This window comes from Diceros bicornis, chromosome 5, assembly GCF_020826845.1.
Source record: "Diceros bicornis minor isolate mBicDic1 chromosome 5, mDicBic1.mat.cur, whole genome shotgun sequence".
NCBI lineage: Eukaryota > Metazoa > Chordata > Mammalia > Perissodactyla > Rhinocerotidae > Diceros > Diceros bicornis.
The window spans coordinates 95985268-96006657 of NC_080744.1; the positions used below are offsets into that span (position 1 = coordinate 95985268).

The window sequence follows — 21390 nt, forward strand, 5'->3', positions numbered from 1 at the left end:
CCAGTGCTGTCCCAGGCAAGCCTCACAGCATCACGAAGAGTGGAGCATGGCGAGGATATGACCTCCTTTTTGCTGAGGGAAAAAATGAGGCTCGAAGAGTTGAAAGTGCTGTAGCCAAGTCAACCAGACAGGCAGTTGCAGACTCAGGACTCAAATCCATTCGTCTTATTCTTAACCGAGGGCACTCTTCACCCTAACAACAAGTCTTCTCGCAAGCTTCTTTCTCCATCCCTCAGTCAGCATTACGCTTCTCTTATAGCATCTGTTATAACTCTAACTCAATTCATCCTGGGTAATAGTTAGTTATTTCCAAGTCTCATACCATAAATGTGTTATAACCTTTAATAATAATAAAAATAGCAAAAATGAAATGACAATAAATAAAATAAAATAAAATAAAACAGGATTTTCCTAAGCACTTACATTTCTTGTAAGTCTAATAAAACATAAACATTTGTTATCAAATTCTCTTAAACATTTCAAAGATCTTCATAAACGACTGCACGTATTGAGGAGAGTTCAAAGTTTACAAAACTTGTTTGTAGGCCAAATGCACATCCACACACCCGCGCTCACGCACACAGCCAGCACACCTGCATCAGTAGAATAGGTTTGATTCATTTCTTTGTCATTTATGTACTGTCTTTGTAAACTTCCTGGGGCCCCGAATTTAGACATTCAGCTAAGGGGAACAAATGCAATTTCAGGCTTGGTGAAAGCTTCTGACTGACCAGATCATAGTTTTTTAAATTACAAAAATGAAATTTTTTGTATTATAAATCAATCTGCAGCTTGATTTTTTCCTTAGCATTGCACTGTGGGCATCTTCCCAGTACATATAGATCTTCTTTATTTTTTTTCCTTGTGACTAAAGAGTATTCCTTTATTTGCATGTTTCACAGTTTTATTGTCAGTCTCCTATTGATTGTAATTTAGGTTGTTTTCCATTTTTAATACTAAATGACATGATCTAACAAACATCTTTTTACATCACTGCAATTTGCTGGTGTGTTTCTAGGTGATAAATCCCTAGAAGTATGACAGCTGGGACGTTAATATTCCCGTTAATAGGTACTTCCACCTCAGTTTCCAAAACGTTGTGTCATTTTGCACTCCTGTTGTATATGAAAAGCCCATTATTCCACACCCGTATAATACCTAATATTGGGTATAATCAATTAAAAAACATTTTGTCAATCTGGTAAGTGGAAAGTATCTCCTTTTAATTTACAATTTTTCTGAATATTTTGCCAAATGTTGGTAGGCAACTTGCATTTCTGCTCTTTTGTGGACTGCCAGTTTGTGTTCTTGGCCTTCTTTCTAGTTGGGTTGCCTTTTTTTTGTTTGTTTTTAATGGGAGTTCTAAATATTATGGATACTAGCCCTGTGTCTTTTAGACATTTTTCTGTCTGTCTGCCACTTTTGTCAAACTTCATGTATTGTGCCTTCCTACTATTCAGCTTTTAATTTAATGGAGTCAGATTTTTGGTCTTTTCATTTATGATGTTTGGGTTTTGGGTCATGCTTAGAAAATCTTTCCCAGCCCAGTATTTTAAAATATTCTCCTGTATAATTTAGTACTTTTGCAGTTTGTTTTTAGGTCCATATTTTTAATCTCTGTGGTGTGAAATAAGAATCTAACTTTATTATTGATTTGCCAAATTTTAACAAGAAAATTAACATTGTGATGAGGTTTGAATTAATTTTACATGTTAATTTGGGGGAGATTTACATCTTTCCAAATTGAATTTTCCCATCTAAGAGTGTGGCTTTGCAAATAGGTATTGTGCATTTCTCATAGTATTTATTCCTTATTATTACATATTTTCTTATTGCCCTTGTGAATGGGATCTCCTCTTCCTTTACGTTTTCTTTTGGGCTATTGATGGTATAAAATAAAGCTATTGAAGTGTGCATATTTAACTTCATTGTATATTTCTCAATTCATTCTCTGGTTAACCAACAGCCCGAGCATCCAGGAATGGTTTTGTGGAAGGAAAGATTCAGTCCTAACCTGGCAAGGAAATCTTTGATGTTAACATCTCCTGCCCACACAACAAATGAATGTTTATTTTAGTTATAATACTAGTGATGGTGATTCTTTTAGTGTTGATTTACTGAGGTAGTTTCTCATATGAATCATTATTACGGCATCCTTATGTAAGTACAGAAATTCAAGTTTACCCAGCAGATAAGGAAAGTTTGGCTCAGAAGTGTCTAGTCTTGGTTTTGAGAGACCTTCAAGGATATCCAATAATAACTTTTCCAAATTTTCGAAATATTAATATTCATTTTAATGTTAAGAGGAAAAAGAAATTCGTGTTCTCCAACATCATTGGGAGGAGGTAATGTCCCAAAAAGTGAGAAAATATTGCCTGAAAACAAATATTGTTGAAAACATTCAGTTGAATTAAAGTCATTATAATGGTGTTATAGGTATTAAGTTAATGAAAATTACTTCTCTGTTTTTCTGTGAATTCATTGAGTTGGTCATTTACCAAGATTTTTATGTGTGTTTTTTTTTTTAAGAAAATAGATGTGACCAATAAAGCTGTTGCAGAAATTCTTTCAAAAGCCACAGAATATCTTCAGCCAAATCCAGGTAAAGTTAGAAAATGTCATGAAATATTCTATTGTTCATTTGCTGTCACTGACTCTAATAACCCATGTTTGGTTGGCATATGGCTGACATGGTCTAGAAACAATGTGTTCTTGTCCAGATAATGAAAATTCAGTTCCCTAAAGTAGAGTCTCCAGCAACTAAGGGTAGTCCCAGTGAACCCTAGCTGAGGAGAAACAGAGCAGACACTCCTGTGAGCTGTGGTGATGTCCTTTGGGTGGAGTCTTGCTCTGAGCAGCACAGCACTGCTAAGCACAGATGTTTGTTATGAGATGCTTCAGAAACCCACTAAACATTTCGTAGATATTTGCTTATTCAATCATTTCCTCTTTTTAAAATTTTTTAAATTTCTGCCATCCTGTTCTAAAGGTGTATATTAATTTGAAATGGCTTTCACTTCATGGCTCAAATGCTGAAGAAATGAGGCATGATGAATATATGAAAAACAACATGAGAAGGTCCAGGGTTGCGTCAGCCTCTCGGGAGGAGGTCTTTAATTCCCAGGATGGAAGCAGCATCCCTCGACAAGGTGTTCCTTGGTTGTAAATTATAGAAACCAATAGAGGGCGTCCAAGCCTTGAATTCTGTAGATTTCCAAAACTGCCTTTATTTTTTAGGAATTTATTATTTGCAGTTTGTTACTGTGAGTCCCTTGGCTGTAGGAATCAGCACAGAAGCACTAAATCTAGAAAGCAAATCTAGAAAGCAAAAATTGAAAAACATAAAATTTGCAAAATATTATCTCAAGGGAGGATGGTAGGTGTAGAATTCTGTAGAATTGTATAGATGATTATAGTTTCAAAAACCATAGTAATATATCTCTTCTCTGGCCTCCTCAGTGATTGAGATGGACCACACGAGTTCCTTTTCCTGATAAATCAGTCAACACTCATTCAGCAAGTGCTTCCTCTAGGCCAGGGGCTTTCCTGGGTCGGGGATATACTGTAGGTTGAACTGAGACCCCGTCTTCAGAGAGCTGACATTGGAATGGGGTAGGGAGGTGTTGGCCAACAATGAAAGTGTCCAACTGGTCAGAGGCCTCTGGTTATTCCTGGAGAAGAGGAAGTGAGGCATAGCAACCTCTAATCCACTTTAAAGGCCCTCACTCATAGGCCTGCTGCATCTCACATCACACTCCTGAAAGAGGAGAGAGTGTGTGTGTGTTCGTGTATGTGTATGTGTGTGTGTGTGGTGAGAGAGTGAAGATTGTATGTCTGGGGACCAGGAGGATAAGTGCTTTGAGGCTGAAGTGGGCAAGATTCAAAAAGGCTGGCACTATGAGTGTCTAAAGCCTCGCTACTCAAAGTGTGGTCCACGGACTAGCAGGATGAGCATCCTCTGAGAGACTGTGGGAAATGCAGAATCTTGGGCTCATCCTAGACTGACTGAATCAAACTCGACATCTTAAGAGGATCCTTGGATGATTTGCATGAACATTACAGTTTGAGAAGCATTGGTCTAGAGTTCATTAAAATAAATATGCAATTATTAAAGTAAAAGAAAATAAAAGTTTATCCCTTTCCTACCTAAAATTATCTCAAATAGCACGAACTAAGTAAATGATTCACTCTATAGCCTGTGGAATGAAATCCCAAATCCCTAGCTTGGTGTGCCATTCATAGTCATGTTTTCCCATAGATATCTCCTGATTTGTCCTGTGTTAATTTCTTCTTAGATCAAACCAGCCTGCTCTTTATCTGTTGGTTATATACCATAAGCATTCCATCTTCTACACCTTACTGACACTATTTCTGCACTTTTTAGGGGCATCTTTCCATCTTTATTCAGCGTATTGTTATATCTTCCTTTCCCTGCACCACACCAAACTTTATTTGCATAATTATATCTTGTGTATTCTGCCTTCCAGTAACTAGACTGTGGGCTTCTGGAGGGCAGGTGCTGTCTTAGGTCTCTCTGGAGTGCCAGTAATTAGTGTGGTATGTCACAAAGAGCCAGGATTAGTAAACACTTATTGCCTAAATCAGAGAAAAGAAGGTCAGAAGCAGTGGCTGCCCATCACTTCCCTAGGGACCAGGGAAGTGATGGGCAGCGCTTGAAGGACCAGCAGCACAGACTCGTGTTCACTGTGAGGGGATCTGTCCCCTCCCGTTGGTTCTGCTTCCCAACAGAAGTGTGCAGCAGCCCTCCATCAAAATATTGAATATAATCAGTCTGAATAAATCCTGGGGGGCAGGGAGGGTGTTAATGACCAGTTGGTAGTTTGAAACATCCACCTCAGCAAATCTATTCTTAGTTTACAGTTGGTCCGCAAGAAAAATCGTCTGCCCAGGTGTCAGTGTCTGACTCAGCGTGTTAGCCTTGCGGGCCTTCTGAAGTGTCTCACTCTGTGGGTGGGGTTGTGATAGCCCTGGTTACTATCATTTGGAGTCATATAATGGAGCATGTGCGTAATTTCTGTTTTTCATCATGGCTGTGCAAACAGTGCGCTTAGCACCCATTTTGGTAAAGAATCTAGAAAATCATATGAGAAATGAAATAGGTCTCACATGGTCCTTTTATGCCTCAGATCTCCCGCATTTTGTCCAGGGTGATCTCCATTTCGCCAGCCGTGTTTGTTAAATGCTGTGTACCTGTCACTCCACCTTGTCACTTTAAGGAATTACAAATGACAATGTTTTTAAGCATACAGAGCTAAACTAGGAATGCTGAACACTGTGTCGAAGATCCGAGGACAGGTGAAAACCACTGGATACCCACAGACGGAAGGCTTGCTGGGCGACTGTATGCTGAAATACGGGAAGGAGCTGGGGGAAGGCTCCACCTTTGGTGAGTTCACAGATCACCTGGAGAGCTGAGAATGCCTCCTCTCTTGCTTTTAGATTATGTACAAAACCTTCATTTTCACAACCATTATTATTTTTTCATATTACCAAAGTAATACATGTTCATTGCAGGGAGTTTAGAAAACATAAGCAAGTGAAATAAAGGAAAATGCCAACATCACCCATAATCATGTACCCAGTGATGGGCCCAAGTACTGTTTGTTGTATATCCTTCATACCTTTTGTTTATTCTTGTATACATTCACATACACTTTTAAAAAATTAAAATGGAGTTATAGTATATATACCCTTATACCCTTTTATAATCTGTGTATTCCCACTTACTATATCATGATCCATGACATGAAATAATAAATCTTCTACAGTATTGTTTTTAAAGGCTGCATGATATTCCATGTATCATAGTTTGTTCAACCAATTTCATTTACTGGATATTTAGATTTTTTTCTTTATGTAAAAATATTTAACATAGCATTTATAATAACCATTCTCATCAGTAAATCTTTGGAGATATCCAAGATTATGTACTTACATGAAATTCCTAGTAGTGAAATTGCTGAGTCACTGTATGCCTATTTTTCAGGTTTTTGCAACATATTTCCAAATGGCCCTCCAGGAAGGTTATACCAATTTGACATTCCTGCCAGGAGTGTATGAGAGTATATTTTCCAGCACAATTACTAACTCTGGGAATTATCTTTTTAGTTTACTTTTAAACAACTGATAATTTGATATGTAGCATATGAAAAATGGTATCTCAGTACTGTTTTAACTTCACTTTTTGGATTATATGTGAGGTAGTTTTTTATGTTTGTCATGATTTTTGTGAATTGTGTGTTAGAGTCCTTTGCCTATTTTCCCATTAAGGCCTCCATTCTTTTCCCTCACTTACTATTCATGAGCTTATTACTTTATGAGCTCTTTCAATGGTCGGGATATTTGCTCTTTGTCTGCCTTATGTATTGAAGTTTTGCCCCACGTAGGCATTTACTTGCTGACCTCTTAGATGGAGGTCGTTGTAATGGAGAAAGAGTTTTGATTTTTAAGCTCGTCAGTCTTCCTTCAGGTTTATGAGTTTGGCATCATGTTTTGAAAAACTTATGCCCCCCACCACCCCACCAACCCCCACTAACTGTGTAAATGTTTATTTATACTTTCTTTTGGTACATGTTTTCTTTTCGTAACTTTAAATTTCCAAGCTGCTAAGTTTAATGGGTGAATATTGTGAATAGGGTTCTAATTTTCTCACAAATAAACAGCTAGTTGTCCTAACACTTTATTGAAAAGTTCATCCTTTCTCTGCTGATTTGAGATAACCTTTCTGTTATAATATTTTTATATTTCACGTTTGTTTCTGGTCTTTCTCTTCTGTTTTCTTGACCTGGACCCTGTTTTGGTCAAGTGTCATGTTGTAAGTATTGTCATTTAAAAATATATTTGCATATATTTAACTAAAATTTCCCCTAGATACTGTAAAAATTTCTTGGACATACTTGCCTGTTTTATTTTTCCAGATGAAACTTGGAGTCATTTTAAGTCCCTTCTATTAAAAACCAAAAAAACTCATCAAATTTTGATTGAGATTACTTTAAATTAATAAATTAAATTGGAAGTAAATTGAATTTGATATGTTAAGTCTTCTAGGAGAATTTGGCCTGTGTGCTATTCATGTAGTGGTACCAAGGCAGGTTATGGAAATTGATAATTCAGATATTTGGCCATAGTAATTCATTAAGGAAATTGGGGGGAAAATCTTCTGAAAACTTAAAAAGAAAAATCCCGATTGTTAAAACATTAATTAGTCACAGAGGGTGACAGTATCCTTCAGAGCAGTGTAAAGAGAATTTTATTTTATTCCATGGGCGAAGGGGGATAAGGTGGCCTGTGTCTTATCCTGAAGGCAGACAGGTTGAAGGAACAGGTGAGACTGCCAGGCAGGCCCTGACGTCCAAGGATGGTCCTGCAGTGTGCCTGGTGACGGTGCCCGGGCAGGGGCTTTGATGGGCAGACAATTTGGCTGCTTCCTAGTTGCCCAGCAACTTAAGGGACCTTGTGTTAAGGAAGAGAGCTGGCATCAGGAGGGCATCAGGAACATGTGGGTCACTCGCTGTTCCGAGGAAGAGGCTGTACTGTAGGATGCTTTCCTCTGGGGGCTACATGGTGGAAGCTTCCTGAAGTGCAGAGACCTCAGTGGGTGGAGGCTGAGCCCCACTCCTCGTGGAACTGGAAGCGTTCGTCCTGGGCAAGGAGAGGGAATGTCAAGTCCGTGGAGGTGACGGCTACTATTCAGAATGTCATCTTTGGCGTCTTCAAAGAGATGTACTTGGAAATGTTTCTGTCAAAGCTGAATTAATTGACATTCTGGGGCGTGGGCACTGGTGGCAGAGTAAGTGGTGGGATCAGAAGTAACACTCTCCTTTTCTGACCAGTTGTGCAGGAAAGAATCTCCAGGCTAGGAAAGGATGCCCCATCTTCATCTCAGAACGATTTATAACCAGATTCTGGGGAGTTAGTTAAGGAACAGCCTTCTAGGGGGGATGAAGCTACCAGTGGGCCAAAAGGGAGTCCCATGGGGCCAGCTGTGGTTTAGAGTAATAGTTTCCACTTATATTTTACAACGTCCTATAACATACCCTATCTAGTTTATTTCTTTAAAAAAAAAGTGAAGTGGGGTGATAACAACTATCCCTGTTTTACTGGTGAATAAAGTGTGCATGCCCTTGACTCGAGGGTGAAAAAACTTGAAGGTCAGAATTTGTTAGAAAGGTAGATTCTTGGGCTTGGCTCTCAGGTCTTCAAGCCTGAGATTCAGAGACCCCAAGCTCTACCTTATCAAGATCAATTTGGAAGATGCCAGGTACAGGAAAAATAGTTCAGGCCAGTACAGCATTTCCCAGAGATGGCTTCTAGAGAACCTGCAACCCTCACTGTGCACAGCTACCAGGACCCCCGCTTGCAAATTATGATGGATTAGCTGGCACCAAGATACCAAGGTGTGATCCAGCAAAGCTGCCCATGGCTGCCCACACCCAGCATGGCTGCCCCAGGCCTCATGGCAAGAGCAGACCCTGCCCACCTTGCTGAAAGGCTGTCCTTTGTGACACTGCCAAGCTCTCTTTGACATCAGAAAGGATATACAAGGAGTAACCTCAAGAAGATCTAGCAAGCTGAGATGAGGTTTTGCTCATTTATTTCTATTGTAATATTTATTGGTCAATACTTAGCCCCTGATGAACAAGTCCTTTTATTGTTTACAAAGAGGGATCTTGTTTTTGAGCTTCTAAGGAACCTTTGGTGCCAGTTCACAAAAGTACCGTTTTAAAAAAAGGAACTTTACCCCCATCTAGTGGCCAGTTTGGTAAGTGCCTTGGTTTGTCTTCGCCTCAGTTTTCTTTTATGTCGTGGGAAAGTGCAGAATGTAGAGAGGAAAATGTGGAAAACAGAAAGACGTTCTGCGTTTGTTTTTTTCTGAGTCAAGATTCAAAGGTCCCAGAACAAGGACCTTGTTACACGCCATTGATCATCCTCAAACTTTCAGGAAAGAATTAGATGAATATCACTGTTAACCTAGAGTACTCTGCTAAAGAACCTTTTTAATTTATATTTTCTATTCAAGGCAATGCACTGATAGAAGTTGGTGAATCCATGAAGCTAATGGCCGAGGTGAAGGACTCTCTTGATATTAATGTAAAACAAACTTTTATTGATCCACTTCAGTTACTACAAGACAAAGATTTAAAAGAGATTGGGGTAAGTTTGCTAGGCTATAAATCTACCTGTTGCTACTTAAAATGATGTTTCTATTTAAAATCATTAGGACATTTCTTTAGGGACTCAGTGAAAGCATCCTCTTATTGTGGGCAGTGAAATAACTCAGTTATGTTTATCTGGCTCACTGGGAAAGAATACCAGGATCAATTACCCTTTCATTCTGCATCTTACTGAAGCCAGCTAGAAACCAAGCTAAAGATATATATTTCCACAGCCATTTCTCACATAGCAAAATGATTCTGTAACTTTGTAGCGGATTTTTTGATAATCAAAATCATACCGTATTAGTTGCATCTTTTGATATGTTGCGCTAGTGGTCATTATTTTCTGTTACTTCTCAAGGAAATCAGTATCTAGGAATCAACGTCTTATATTTGGAAAACTGTTAAAAATGGCCTTCCAAAGCACAGATGGGAACTTTCAGGGACCTGTAGGTAATCACATGCCACTTGCTTGGTGGTGTTTTTGGAGATATGCAAAAACAGCCTGGAAACTTCTGCCCTCTCAGGGACTTTGGCTCTGGGGGGACAGCCTGCGTTGAGACCTTCTTTGGGCAGCTCAGAAGTCATTTGAACCTTGAGGATGTCTGCTTTTCCTTTCTTCAGATGCAGTGATTCTTGCAGTGTGGTCCCTGGACCAGCAGCATCAGCATCACATGTTAGAAATGCAAATTCTTGGGCGCTATTCTAGACCTCCCAGATGGAAAGTCCTGGATGCCTGTATAGGCATTTAGAATTTACACTGAAACCAAAGGGTATGAAGGAGAATTCAGGAAGATTGAATTAAACATGAAAGCCACCATTCAGGAACTCCCTGAACATCATGCTTCCCCCTCTCCCCGTACTCCCTTCAACCGCCTCACCCTTGTTGCCTTCTTTCCCTTCCATCTCAGGGAAAGCTGTGTTCCTCCTGCTCCCTCAGGCCAGGCCTCGGCTGGGCCCCAGGGTCCATCACCCCTCACCTCCTCGGGGCCTTTGCCACATCTGCCATCCTCTCCCCCGTATCTCCATTCTTCCCCTTTCTATCTACTGGTTTCTTCCTGTTAACATTTAAACACATTAACACAGCAGCCCTTGACTCCAGTCTATTCTGCACACCACAGCCAGAGCAATCTTCCTAAGATACAAACCCTCGGTAGCTGCCCACTGACAGTGGGATAGAGATCCAATACCACAGCCCTTAATTCCCTGGCCCCTCCTTCCCTCTAGGCCTGATGGCTCAGCCCTTCCCCATGTGAACTCTCTGCCCAGCCTCACTGAATTACTTGCAGTCCCAGGGGCCGTGTTGCTTTGTGCTGTCTCTCTGTTTGTTGTCTTTCTCCCTTCCCCCCTTCTCCTGGCTACGTCATCTCAGCTCTCAGCTGTCAGTTCGGACATTCTTTCCTTCCGGAAGCTCTTGTTCTCTCCCCAACTTAATCAGGTGCGCCGTCTGTGCTCCCCTGTGCTGTGAGCATCATTGCTTCTCTTTTTCTGTTGTTGAGCTGTAAGTGCCTTGGGGGAAGGAATCATGCTTTGTTAACTTTTGTAGCCAGGATGCCCAGCCTGTGGTTTGTGCTCACAAATTATGATTGGAAGAATGATTCTAGAGAAGTGATGTTCTGGGTTGTGGGGATGCCAAAACATCTTTTCCAAATGTGGAGCCTTAAAACCACATACCTGCTTTGCTGAATTACATAATATGCCATTTCTTCTTGGGCTGTTGTCCGTGAAGAAAGCCACACAAAGAGTCCACTGGGCGACATTGCACTTCTACTTGACTTGGTTCAGTAGGGTAGCCGAGGACACAATTGTGGATCCTGAGCAGTGATGGGAGAAATGTGCAAAATACACGTATACTTAAATGTTGCAATTCCCTATGCAACAAAATAATTTTCTAAATGGCATCTCTTGTTATTCAGCTGCCATTTGATATAGAAACTTATAAATCTAAACTTAAATCATATACAGTCATGCACCGCATAATGATGTTTCAGTCAGCGACAGACCACATATGTGATAGTGGTCCCATCAGATTAGTACCATACAGCCTAGGTGTGTAGTAGGCTATACTACCTAGGTTTGCGTAAGTACACTCTATGATGTTCGCACAACGACGAAATTGCCTAACGACGTTTGTCAGAACGTATCCCTGTTGTTAAGCGACACATGACTGTAATGATGAAGAGTTGAGTCTGACATTCAGAAGGCCTTTCACAGTCTCAGTGATGCTCTGTGTACCTGGGACATAGGAGTGGAGAGCCTGTCCATTTAAGACACTACTGACCATATCTGTAAAGGGTCTTATGGATTCAGAGGGCTTTCACAAACATTTCTTCACTCATAAGCAGCCAGGCTAGCCATTCTTGTCCCCATGTTACAACTGCACAGAGGGATTTAGAGACTTGCCCAGAGTCACAGAACATATAAAAGAGATGCTCCTGACCTTCTGTTCCATATGCCCTTTTCACCTAATCATTACAGAAATTAGCATCAGTGCTTCCCACTAAAATGAGTAGTGAAGTTACCTGCATACTTCAGTGGGGCGAGCTTTCATATGCATTTTCTATATCAAATATCTTTTCCAAGGATTACAATCATAGACTCTTAGAGGTCCCTCCTTTGCCCTGTACAGTTATCCCCTCCGTGGTATTTCTGACGTGGAATCTCTTTACTTGAACACAAATTGTGATGGGGAACTTACTACCACACGTGGCAGCCCGTTCCATGAATGGACAGCTCTAATATTTATAATTGTTAAATATTTTAAAGAGATTCTACATTTTTAAAAGAAATTTCACCATTTCAGAGGTTTCCTTTGAATATCTGTCTTCTGTGTGTATCGCATTCATTGATGGCGTTTATTCAACGTATTCAATGTAATTGTTTGGGAACCTTTTGGAAGATGAATAAATATTTTAGGGGATACTAGAAATTTGTGTTTTTATGATCTACTTAGTGTGGAGTTGACAGCAGTGCCAAAAGAAATGTCCCTATTTTTGGTATAGTTAATTTGGTTGGAAATTATCTGGACATTAATAGAGCCGAAGTGAGGGGTTCAGTAAAGAACTTTAGAAAATGGAATCTGAGTACTGATACTGTGACCTTATGCTCCCTATAGACACTCATTCATTCTGTAATCCATCCATCCATTCATTCCACAAATATTCCTCGAAGACTTGCAGTGAAGGGAGCCTCTAATAGATGCTGAGTGTGCACGAAAAAAATGTAAGATGGGTTCCTGTCCCTAGAATTGAGGCCGATAGAAAGCAGTGCCTATTTTCGTGGGAATAGCGAAGGCTTCTTTGTGCTGTGTGTTGAGTGTGGCGGTTCTCTGAAGGACGCCTTTGTCTCTTTCAGCACCACCTGAAAAAGCTGGAAGGCCGCCGCCTGGATTACGATTATAAAAAGAAGCGAGTAGGTAAGATACCAGACGAAGAAGTCAGACAAGCGGTAGAAAAATTTGAAGAGTCAAAGGAGTTGGCTGAAAGAAGCATGTTTAATTTTTTAGAAAATGATGTAAGTATTTAAACCAAACCGGAGACTTTTATGTGACTAAAAACATTGAATATATGACTAGGATCAGTATGTTGAGAAGCTCCGGAGCCTTAGTTGTTACAAAAGTTTCCAGAATTTTCTGTAACCGTTATCTCCTGCCTCAGAGATAGCTTCAGGTACTCATGAGCTCCCAACTCAAATCTCAAATCTGGGGAAGTCCTGTTTATCCCAGCATTGCTTCAGAGGTGTGTTCAAGTTGGCCCAGGGAGGGGGGACTGCACAGTAGACCAGCGATTTGTACTGAGGCCATAGCATTTATAGTTTTGCAGGAGAATGGAAAGCCCATATCACGTAGTAATTGGCAGTTTTGCTAAGACTGTGAAAAGCGCTCTGTGAGGCAGATGTTTGAGGGGGAGCAGCTCACTTGGCTAGTGGGAGAGCCTCCCTCCTCACCCAGCTCTCTGATGCCTTTACTTGTCACAGTGAACACTCAGGACATAAAAGCGTGACCTAGTTTTTTCAGCTGTACCATAGTGGTGCCTGTGAACTTGAGGAGTGTGAAGGTCTTGGGATGTATCCCTCAGAAATGCTAATATTCTGTTATACTGTGATTCTCACCGCCAGCTTTTATTTTATTTGTCCATGTGAAGTCAGACTAAATAGAACTAAAGGGGGTGGTAACCCCCAACTGGGCAGCATGCAGGCTGAGGCCCTCGTCTTTGCTGTGTGCTGAGGAGTGCTCTGGTGTTTGTCACTGCCTGGGTGGAAGAGCCTCTGGCCACCCTGCTGCCTGCGGAGTCCCTGCCGTAGTCCCGGCCTCGGTGATGGCGTGAGCCCTCTCATCTTGCTGTGGGCCTATCTGTTGAACTTCCAAACCTGTGAGGGCAAGTTGGGGGATTTATTTGTCTGCAAAACCATGTTCTACTTATAATAGTTTATTAGAAGGTACATCGAGGTCTTGCATCTTTTGAGTCGAGTCAGACACAGTGTGCTGAAGATCTTTTGTTTGCCATGGTGATGTGGGGGGGAATTATGTCCATTATTGACAAGACATTAATCCTGGAGAAACCAATTTGAAAATTCCCATGTCCGTTAAACCTGAGTACTGAAAAGTACACTCATTCTGTTTCTCCTTTTAAGTATTTTATCAGGTCTTTTACATTTTATGGGAAATGGGAAGAGGTATAACAGTGTGCTCTATTTTTCTTGTTTGTTTTCCCTTAAAAATATAAATTTCCTCTTGAAATTGGCCCCAAGCAATAGACACTTATGGTTTTGTTTTGTCTCAGATTGCTATATTTAATTTTTTGCAGTATTTAGAAAGCGTTTTTGAAGTATGACCTGTATCAGACGTGTGTCTTCCTTATCAGGCTGTAGCGGTGCCCACCCAGCCCCACGCCTGTTAACAGTGGGTTTGAACCTGAGGTTGCATCTTGTGTGTCCAACGTGCTGCCCAACCCCTGTGCCTCAATCATTACCTTTGTTCACGAACTGCAGTGATGAGTTTTTGCAAAGACTCCGTTAGGAGGCCTGTCTCAGTTGCTCCGACCTTGGCAGTTGACCCAAGAGACCTCTATTTTCCACTCAGTATCAGTCAAAAGTCAAAAATGAGCCCTTCCTTATAAAAACTCAGTCATTTGTCTATTTGTTGACAGTATTGTGCTCGTCACAGATGAGTTAACCCCCTCCCATCCCACCCTGACAGAAGTGAGAGCTAGTTCTTAACTCAAGCCCCACGGGCTCCTGGCGGTTCCTGCAGAGGTGTGAATTGCAGTGATTCTCCTAAGGTCTCCTGGGGTGGGTGGCTACCTCTATTCAGCTCTGGGGAACGGGGCTACTCCCTCAGTCCAGGGCCTGGGTCCACACCTCCACCACAGGCTGCTCTGGCTGGTATCGGGATGGCCTTGCTGCTTCTGCCCGATTCTTTGACATATGCCCCTGGAAACTTGCCACTGAGATGGGAGGGGACCCAAACAATGAACCAGTGAAGGCCTTTGCAGGCTGCCTTGCCACTAGGCTCCTTCCCTGTCTCTTCCCTCCTCTCCTGGTGCCGGCTTGAGCCGCGGTGGCTGTCACCCTGTGCACTGTGGCTACTGATTCTTGCGATAATGACGGCAGTGGTGCTGAAGAGATTGGTGATGATGATGACAGTGACCCGAGCTACCATTGATAGAGAGGCTGAGGGGGTGCTGGTGGTGGCCCCTCCGTCATGGCATATCACTTTGACCTTTTCCCCTTCCCAGGTTTATGGTGGAGGAGACTCACAAGTTATTGCGCCAGTTCCGGAAGACTGCCTTTACTCTCTTCTTGGGACAACAGCAGTTAGATCTAGAAGGGGACCACCTTGTCCTTTCCTATGTCAATGTGCCTGGGCCCTATCCAGGTGGTCTGCCAGCCCTGTTGACGAGGCAAGGTATTCAAAATCTTCTCCAGTTCACCCCTTGGACCGGTCATGCTAATGCTGAGATTGCCCGGTGCTTGGGGATAAACAGTAGGTGTGATTTGTTGGGGGAGAAACAAAATACCAGTACACGGAGGGGTGGGGCATACATTGAACCCTCAGCCCTGTCCTTGGCTCTTCTCCAATGACCAGGCCAGGCCCAGTGGCTCTGCAGCCCACAGGACCCTGACTTCCTGCCCCGTCTGGGTCACCAACCTCATGTCCAACATTTGTCACTCAGCCTCTTGTATCCACGTCTGCTTTCTTTCGTGGTGAGAGGAAGCTCTGAATGAGAAGCTGTGCTTCAGGATGGCTGGTGATGGCTGGGTTTTCTTCCAGGAACTGATCCTGGAACTAAAGATGGCTGGGATCTCTCCAATTCCCAAGTTAAACCCGGTGGATCTACAGGCCCTACCTTTGCCCTATGGATTGGAAAGTGCTCCCACCTGACCTGGCACCTGCTGGAAAACGGGCGCCTGCTGCTTCTTGAGGACAGACAGACTCTGTCAAACATATGGCCTCAGGGGGGCATTTGGCAGGCAGCAGAGGCCCTGGTACTTCCTCCAGACACAAGTGGGAGATGCTATACTATTGTGGGTTAGAGGTTTGGGGGTATCAGTCGTAGCTGTTCACCCTTTGGGTTCTGACTAATTGAGAAATTGACACAGATGCCAGATTGACATCTTTTAACTGATGAGAAAACCCTGTAGTTGTAAAATACAGCCCTTCTGGTCAACTGTGTTGGAGTTTGCAGCATGAGCCTACTCATGTCCAGATAGCGCTTTCTACTCCTTGCACCCTCAGTTGATGAAAGCCACTCCAGCATGAACCAGCCTGACTCACCCACCCAGACACAATCTGAGACAAGTGGCCCCAGGCCACGTGGAGCCAGTTTTTGAGGCAGAGTAACCTATCTTCCTAATTAAGAAACCTTCTCCAATCTCACCCACTGGAGGAGGAGTGAAGAGGGGCTGGAGAGAAGGCTTGGAAGTGCCCACTACAAAAAGAAAGTGAATGAGCATAGTAGTGTGAATGAAGGGAGACCATTGGGGTGGTGTGTCTGGTGCCACTTGCCCATCCTGTCTGGCACTAACAATTGAAACCCCCAAGTCTTACTCTCCAGGGAACAGGTGGTGTCTTCTCCAGCCTTCATGTCCTATAGCCCTGGGTAAGACACAGTGAAAGCTCCACCAGATAATGGATGAAAGATTGTTTGCCAAAGATCTGCCTGATTGGAGGAGACTGGAAATGACAGACTTGGACTTTCCTGGGTCTCCATATGCAGACTATGCAACTCTTCCTAGGATTTTCTGGCCAACAGGCCATTTGTAGGGTTTTCCAGGGTGTGGTTGCTCATCTGTCCCCACATCTGCATTCTCCCAACTGAGAACAATGGGGGCAGCCAAACAAGGGTGACAGGGCTTTCTGGAAAACCATGTGGGCAGGGGCAGCTTGGGCCTGGGCTCACAGTGGGACTCTGACTACCTACCCCAGGCCTGAAGTCTAGGCCTTGGAGCCACCCACAGGAAGAGTGAGGTGGGCAGAGCAGAAAACCAGATGCACGCCTGATCTTTTGGCCACTTCACAAACCCACTTTCTTAAAGAACACAGGCCCCAGAGCCAGACCCCTATTGCCTTTTCAGTGCAGAGTCCAGATACCCTGCTTGTTAGGACCCCTGATCTCATCAGTCAGATAGAGCACTCCTCCACCTGGGGTGTGGAAAGAAGGAAAGGGTGGTGCGAGGGACCTGAGTTGTTCCCTCCAACATTCCTAAGGAAAGCCGGCATCCATTTTCTTATCTATTTTTGGCAGAGTTAGGAATGGGAGAATCAAAGAGAAGACTCTCTTTTGGCCCCACACTATAGTCCTTGGTTGTTGTCAGTAAAAGCAGGATTGGAGACTTTGAGAATCACTTCACTTCTTGCTCGAGGCTAGCTGAGTAGCTTCATTATTCTATACACAGATGCAAGCCAGGAGGTGTTTTGGTCCACCAGCTTTCCCAGGAGCCCAGAGAGGCAGGCCTGTGGCTCATTCCTTCTTCCGTGCCAGGCTGGGACTGGTGGGGCTGCCAGAGGCACCCAGGGCAGCTCTCCCCTCAAGAGAAGGGCCCCTGTGCCCACCACAATTAGCTGTGAGGTCAAGGTGCAGGAAATTCAGCAGGTTGGTTCCCAGCCTCCACCGCCGTTTCTTGGGAATGGCAAGTCATTCATAGGCTTGTTGATGCTCTCCTCTTCTGTCCTTGCGGAGAAGTTTATTCTTCACAACTTGACGTTATAGAATGTAGGTCTTTGACATTGGCGGGAGCCAGAGCTATCACATAGAAGATGCTGTTTCAGTCAGGTGAAGCCAGGCACCTGCACTACTCTCTGGCTCTCTTGGCATGAATCCCCAGCCTGGGGATTCTTCCTCCATCTAGGGGCTCCCAGGACAAGTGAAGTTACTAGATTCCAGATTCCTGAGTTCTTTCCATTGGTCTAGAGTGGAATTTTCCAAAATTCATTCCACAGGATGTCATGTGTGTTGCATTAATAATATCTCTATGGTCAAATAAGTTCAGGAAACCTTGGATTAAGTGAAACTAAACAGGTTTTCTTTATCACAAGACTTTTCAGAGTTTTTGTATGATAATATGAAAAATTAATCTCTAAGAGATTCCTAAGAAAGGATACACTAGGCAGTTTCTCAAACTTATTCTCAAACTTCAGAGAACTCTTCCATACCATTATTATTTGTCCTTATTATTATATTATTGACATTTCAAGGACTAGTGATGTGTGGAACAAGATATGTTAGGAAGTATGGGACTAGTAGAAAGAGAGCATACCCAACAAGGAGGTAAAGACCTGATATCTGGCTCTGGTTTTGCTTCTGCTCAGCTGTATGCCCCCAGAAAGTCACTTTTTCCTCAGAAGTGTCAGGCGGATGAACAACTGCGTGTGAGAAATTCCTTAGAAGTATAAAGTGGAGAATAAAAGTATAAAGGATTATTATCCGTTATTAATTTAATATTAATTTAATTGCCACACTCAGACTTTCTCAGAAACTCTGATTAAAGGCTTTTGCCCTATTGGAAAATGCATCTGTTATGACCAGACTGAAAATCTATGAGAAATTTTCTTCTAGCTTCTCCAAGGAATCCAAAAAGAGTGGAGGTCTTTGATATGATAGAGCAAGAAATCACTTGGATTATCACAATTAAAATAGAAGATGGCATCCATGGAAATGTGTCATTTCAGTTGTGAAAGGGGATGGCTTGTCATGTTCCAGAAGATGTGCCATTTCCTTATTCACACGTACCAGGCACAGTGCAGATCCCAGGGATCTGGGCCAGGCATTACCTATTTACATCACAGTTATCTCTGTCTTTTCAACATGGTCTTCAGACTGTGCCTCTCTCTGCCCACTTACCTGGCGGCTAACCAGTCTCTTGGTAACTGCTGAAGGGTCTGAGGAAGAAAATTCACAGCCCTGTTCCTTCTTGGCCGCCCGTTTCTATACCCCTCTTGCGAAGAGTTGATTTTAGAGGGCCCTTACTGTGATACGTAGTCCTTTGAGCCATTCTTCCTTTGGGTACAGCCCAGATCCTTTGCAGCCGGTCCACAGGCCACCCCAATGGCTCAGATACCACTCGAGTGTTGCTGGGGTTTCCACAACTCCTGGGAACTTCTTGTACTCTTAGTCTACAGTAGTATGGGGACATCTATGCTCTGCCTCCATCCCCACTGCTAAAGTACTCCCAACAGCCTCATATGCTTGTGATCATCCATTGGTTTGCAGCTAAAGAGAGGGTTTGGAATTAGAATGCACCCACAGGTGACACACAGGCTGTTGTGCAGTGTGAGTAGTCTACCACGGGAGATACATTGAGTCCATCCCTGTTATCCTGTTGTCCCCTAGAAAGAGAGCAAGGCACCATGGGGTAGGGCCAAGTCAGCAATGAAGTGCCCAGGCCCAGCCACAGTGAGTTCATTATCCTCATGAGTTTGGTTCCTGAGTCTCAAGGCAACAACTCCCATCCCCCATAAACAGGGGACCCTGACCAGAGCTAGTCCCATTGTTAGATTTTGCTTCATTTGAGAATAGACTCAAGCAACTCTGAAATAGCAGTTTCCTGCTGCTGCTGTAACAAATGACCACAAATGGTGTGGCTTAAAACAACACACATTTATTATCTTACAGGCTGGAGGTCAGAAGTCCTAAAATCAAGGCATTGGCAGGGCTACATTCCTCCTGGAGGCTGTAAGGGAAGAACCCATTTCTTTGCCTTTTCCAGCTTCTAGAGGCTGCCTGCATTCCTTGGCTCATAGCCTCTTCCTCCGTCTTCAGAGCCAGCAGAGAGGCATTTTCAGATCTCTCGCTCTGACTCTGCTTCCATTGATTCATCTCCTTCTCTGACTTTCATCCTCTTGCCTTCCTCTTGAAGGACCCTGTCATTATATTGGGCCCACCTAGATAATCCAGATAGTCTCCTATTTCAAGATCCTTAATTTAAACACATCTGCAAAGTCTCTTTTACCCTGTAAGGTAACATATTCACAGATTTGGAGAAATAGGACTTGGACATCTTTAGGGGCCATCTTCTGTCTACCACAAGCTCCTTCTCGTTTTATGGTTCTGTGAATCTCCCAGGTAGCTTCATGGTCGGCACCCCACCCATTTGTCACCCCCCATTGCCTGTGTCTGGCCTCAGCCTACTTCACCTCTCGTCTATGGGTAAGTCTGTTTGCAGTATGAGTTTCTCACTTCAGACATCTGGGGTGTGTGTGACTCATCTGAAACAGCTGTGTGCTTTACTTTCAGAGAGGGAGCTAATTCTTTGGTAATTCTGTTCCTCTGTGTATGTCATGTGAACCTTCCCCTAGGGCAAGGTCGCACTTTACTCTCAAGATGGCACCAACAAAGTGGCAGCCCAGGTCTCAGCCAGAAGTAGAATTAAGCCTTTCTTCTCATCCCAGGTGACCTTCCCTGATTCAAGAGGTGGATTTGCCAAATTGAGTGGTGTGGCCAGTAGAAGAAATGCTTTACCTTCTGAACAAGTTTTGGCTCTTGCAAGGCCTGGATTTATCGCCACCTTGGCTCTGCCTGTCCAGGTGTTTAATTCAAATTGTGGTTTGGGAAGCAGAAGCCACCTGCCCATAGTGCGCTGCTCATGGCCCAGGACATGCTGGGACAGCTGGAAGCCTCCATTGTCTTGCACCACATGGCTTCAGTGTCAGCAAGAGACCTACAGCTCAGTAACCACCTCTTCAGTAGTGGCATTGAGCTCCTACTATGTACATGGTCTATGTAGCTGCTGTTGTCTCCCAAGTTTCAAGGGGCCTTGGGGTCCATTTCCTTCCCAAAGTCAGCCATCAAATGAATAGTTACAAATGCATCTCTAGATTACATACCCTTGTATTTAAGCCACATCAGAAAGGATAGCTGGTGATCTTCCCCTCTATGCTAACAACCCCTCATATGTTTCCAGAAATATTCATTTAGCTATCTTTCACTGTTCCTTTAAAAATTATAAAATGCCAAGCATTTTTCAAAGTAGGTATTAAAATAGAAATTAACTGTACTAAAGACAGGGAGATGTGGCACGGGTTTTAGCCAGCACACAGCTCTAGCGCTCTAAGGAAGAAATTCCTTTCTGGAGCAGATTCTGCTGTGATCATGTTAGTCCGTGGCACTGGACTTGTTTAAAAGTATGTGGAAAAGCCGAAGAGGTGAAACTTAAGAAATCCTTAGGATTTTGTAGGGGCCAGGCTGTCTTTGTTTTGTTTGTTGGGTTTTTGGAAATTTAAGGCTAAGCCTGTGCTTTTCCAGCCACAGAGCGTGGTAAAGAAACGTAATACAATGGGATTTCATTGTTCAGATGCTGATCCCAGGATGGTACAAGTAGAATTCCATGTATATCTTAAATGCATAATGAACACATATTTAAAATGCTATAAGTGGGTAAGGAAAATGAAAATATAGGCGCTGAAGAATGGTTTGTAGCAACAAATGGAAACAGCTTGGATCTTTGAAGACAAACCAGTCCGTGGTGGGTTTTGCAGGGTGAGTATGTGTGGGTGGATAAGCAGGGCACAGTTTGCCCTCAAGCTGATTAGCAAATGAAGTGAGGAAATGATGCGTAAGTCTCAGGGAAGCTTGGGAAAAGGGGGTTGATTTTGATTTGTGTCTCTGTTTGCATCTGGAGTGATGGCCTTCGTGCTGGGGGGCCCCATCACCTCAAGCCTCTCAGACACGCAGGGAAGCAGGGAGGTGCTCACGCCCTACTGGGGACTTCTCTTTCC

The 21390-nt window shown here is 43.1% G+C and overlaps 1 protein-coding gene across 6 annotated transcripts in view; it reads left to right on the top strand.

Moving 5' to 3' along the window:
- LOC131406510 (endophilin-A3) overlaps positions 1 to 21390 on the top strand; it is a 536830-nt gene that overhangs the window by 103511 nt on the left and 411929 nt on the right. For 5 of the 6 annotated variants that reach the window (XM_058542566.1, XM_058542563.1, XM_058542561.1 and 2 more), the window contains 4 exons: positions 2530 to 2602; positions 5264 to 5407; positions 9041 to 9174; positions 12531 to 12689. In XM_058542566.1, the coding sequence (XP_058398549.1) occupies positions 2530 to 2602; positions 5264 to 5407; positions 9041 to 9174; positions 12531 to 12689 (510 nt within the window). Of the gene's footprint in view, positions 1 to 2529; positions 2603 to 5263; positions 5408 to 9040; positions 9175 to 12530; positions 12690 to 21390 lie in introns of those variants that run through there. The other variant, XM_058542564.1, reaches the window with a different exon arrangement.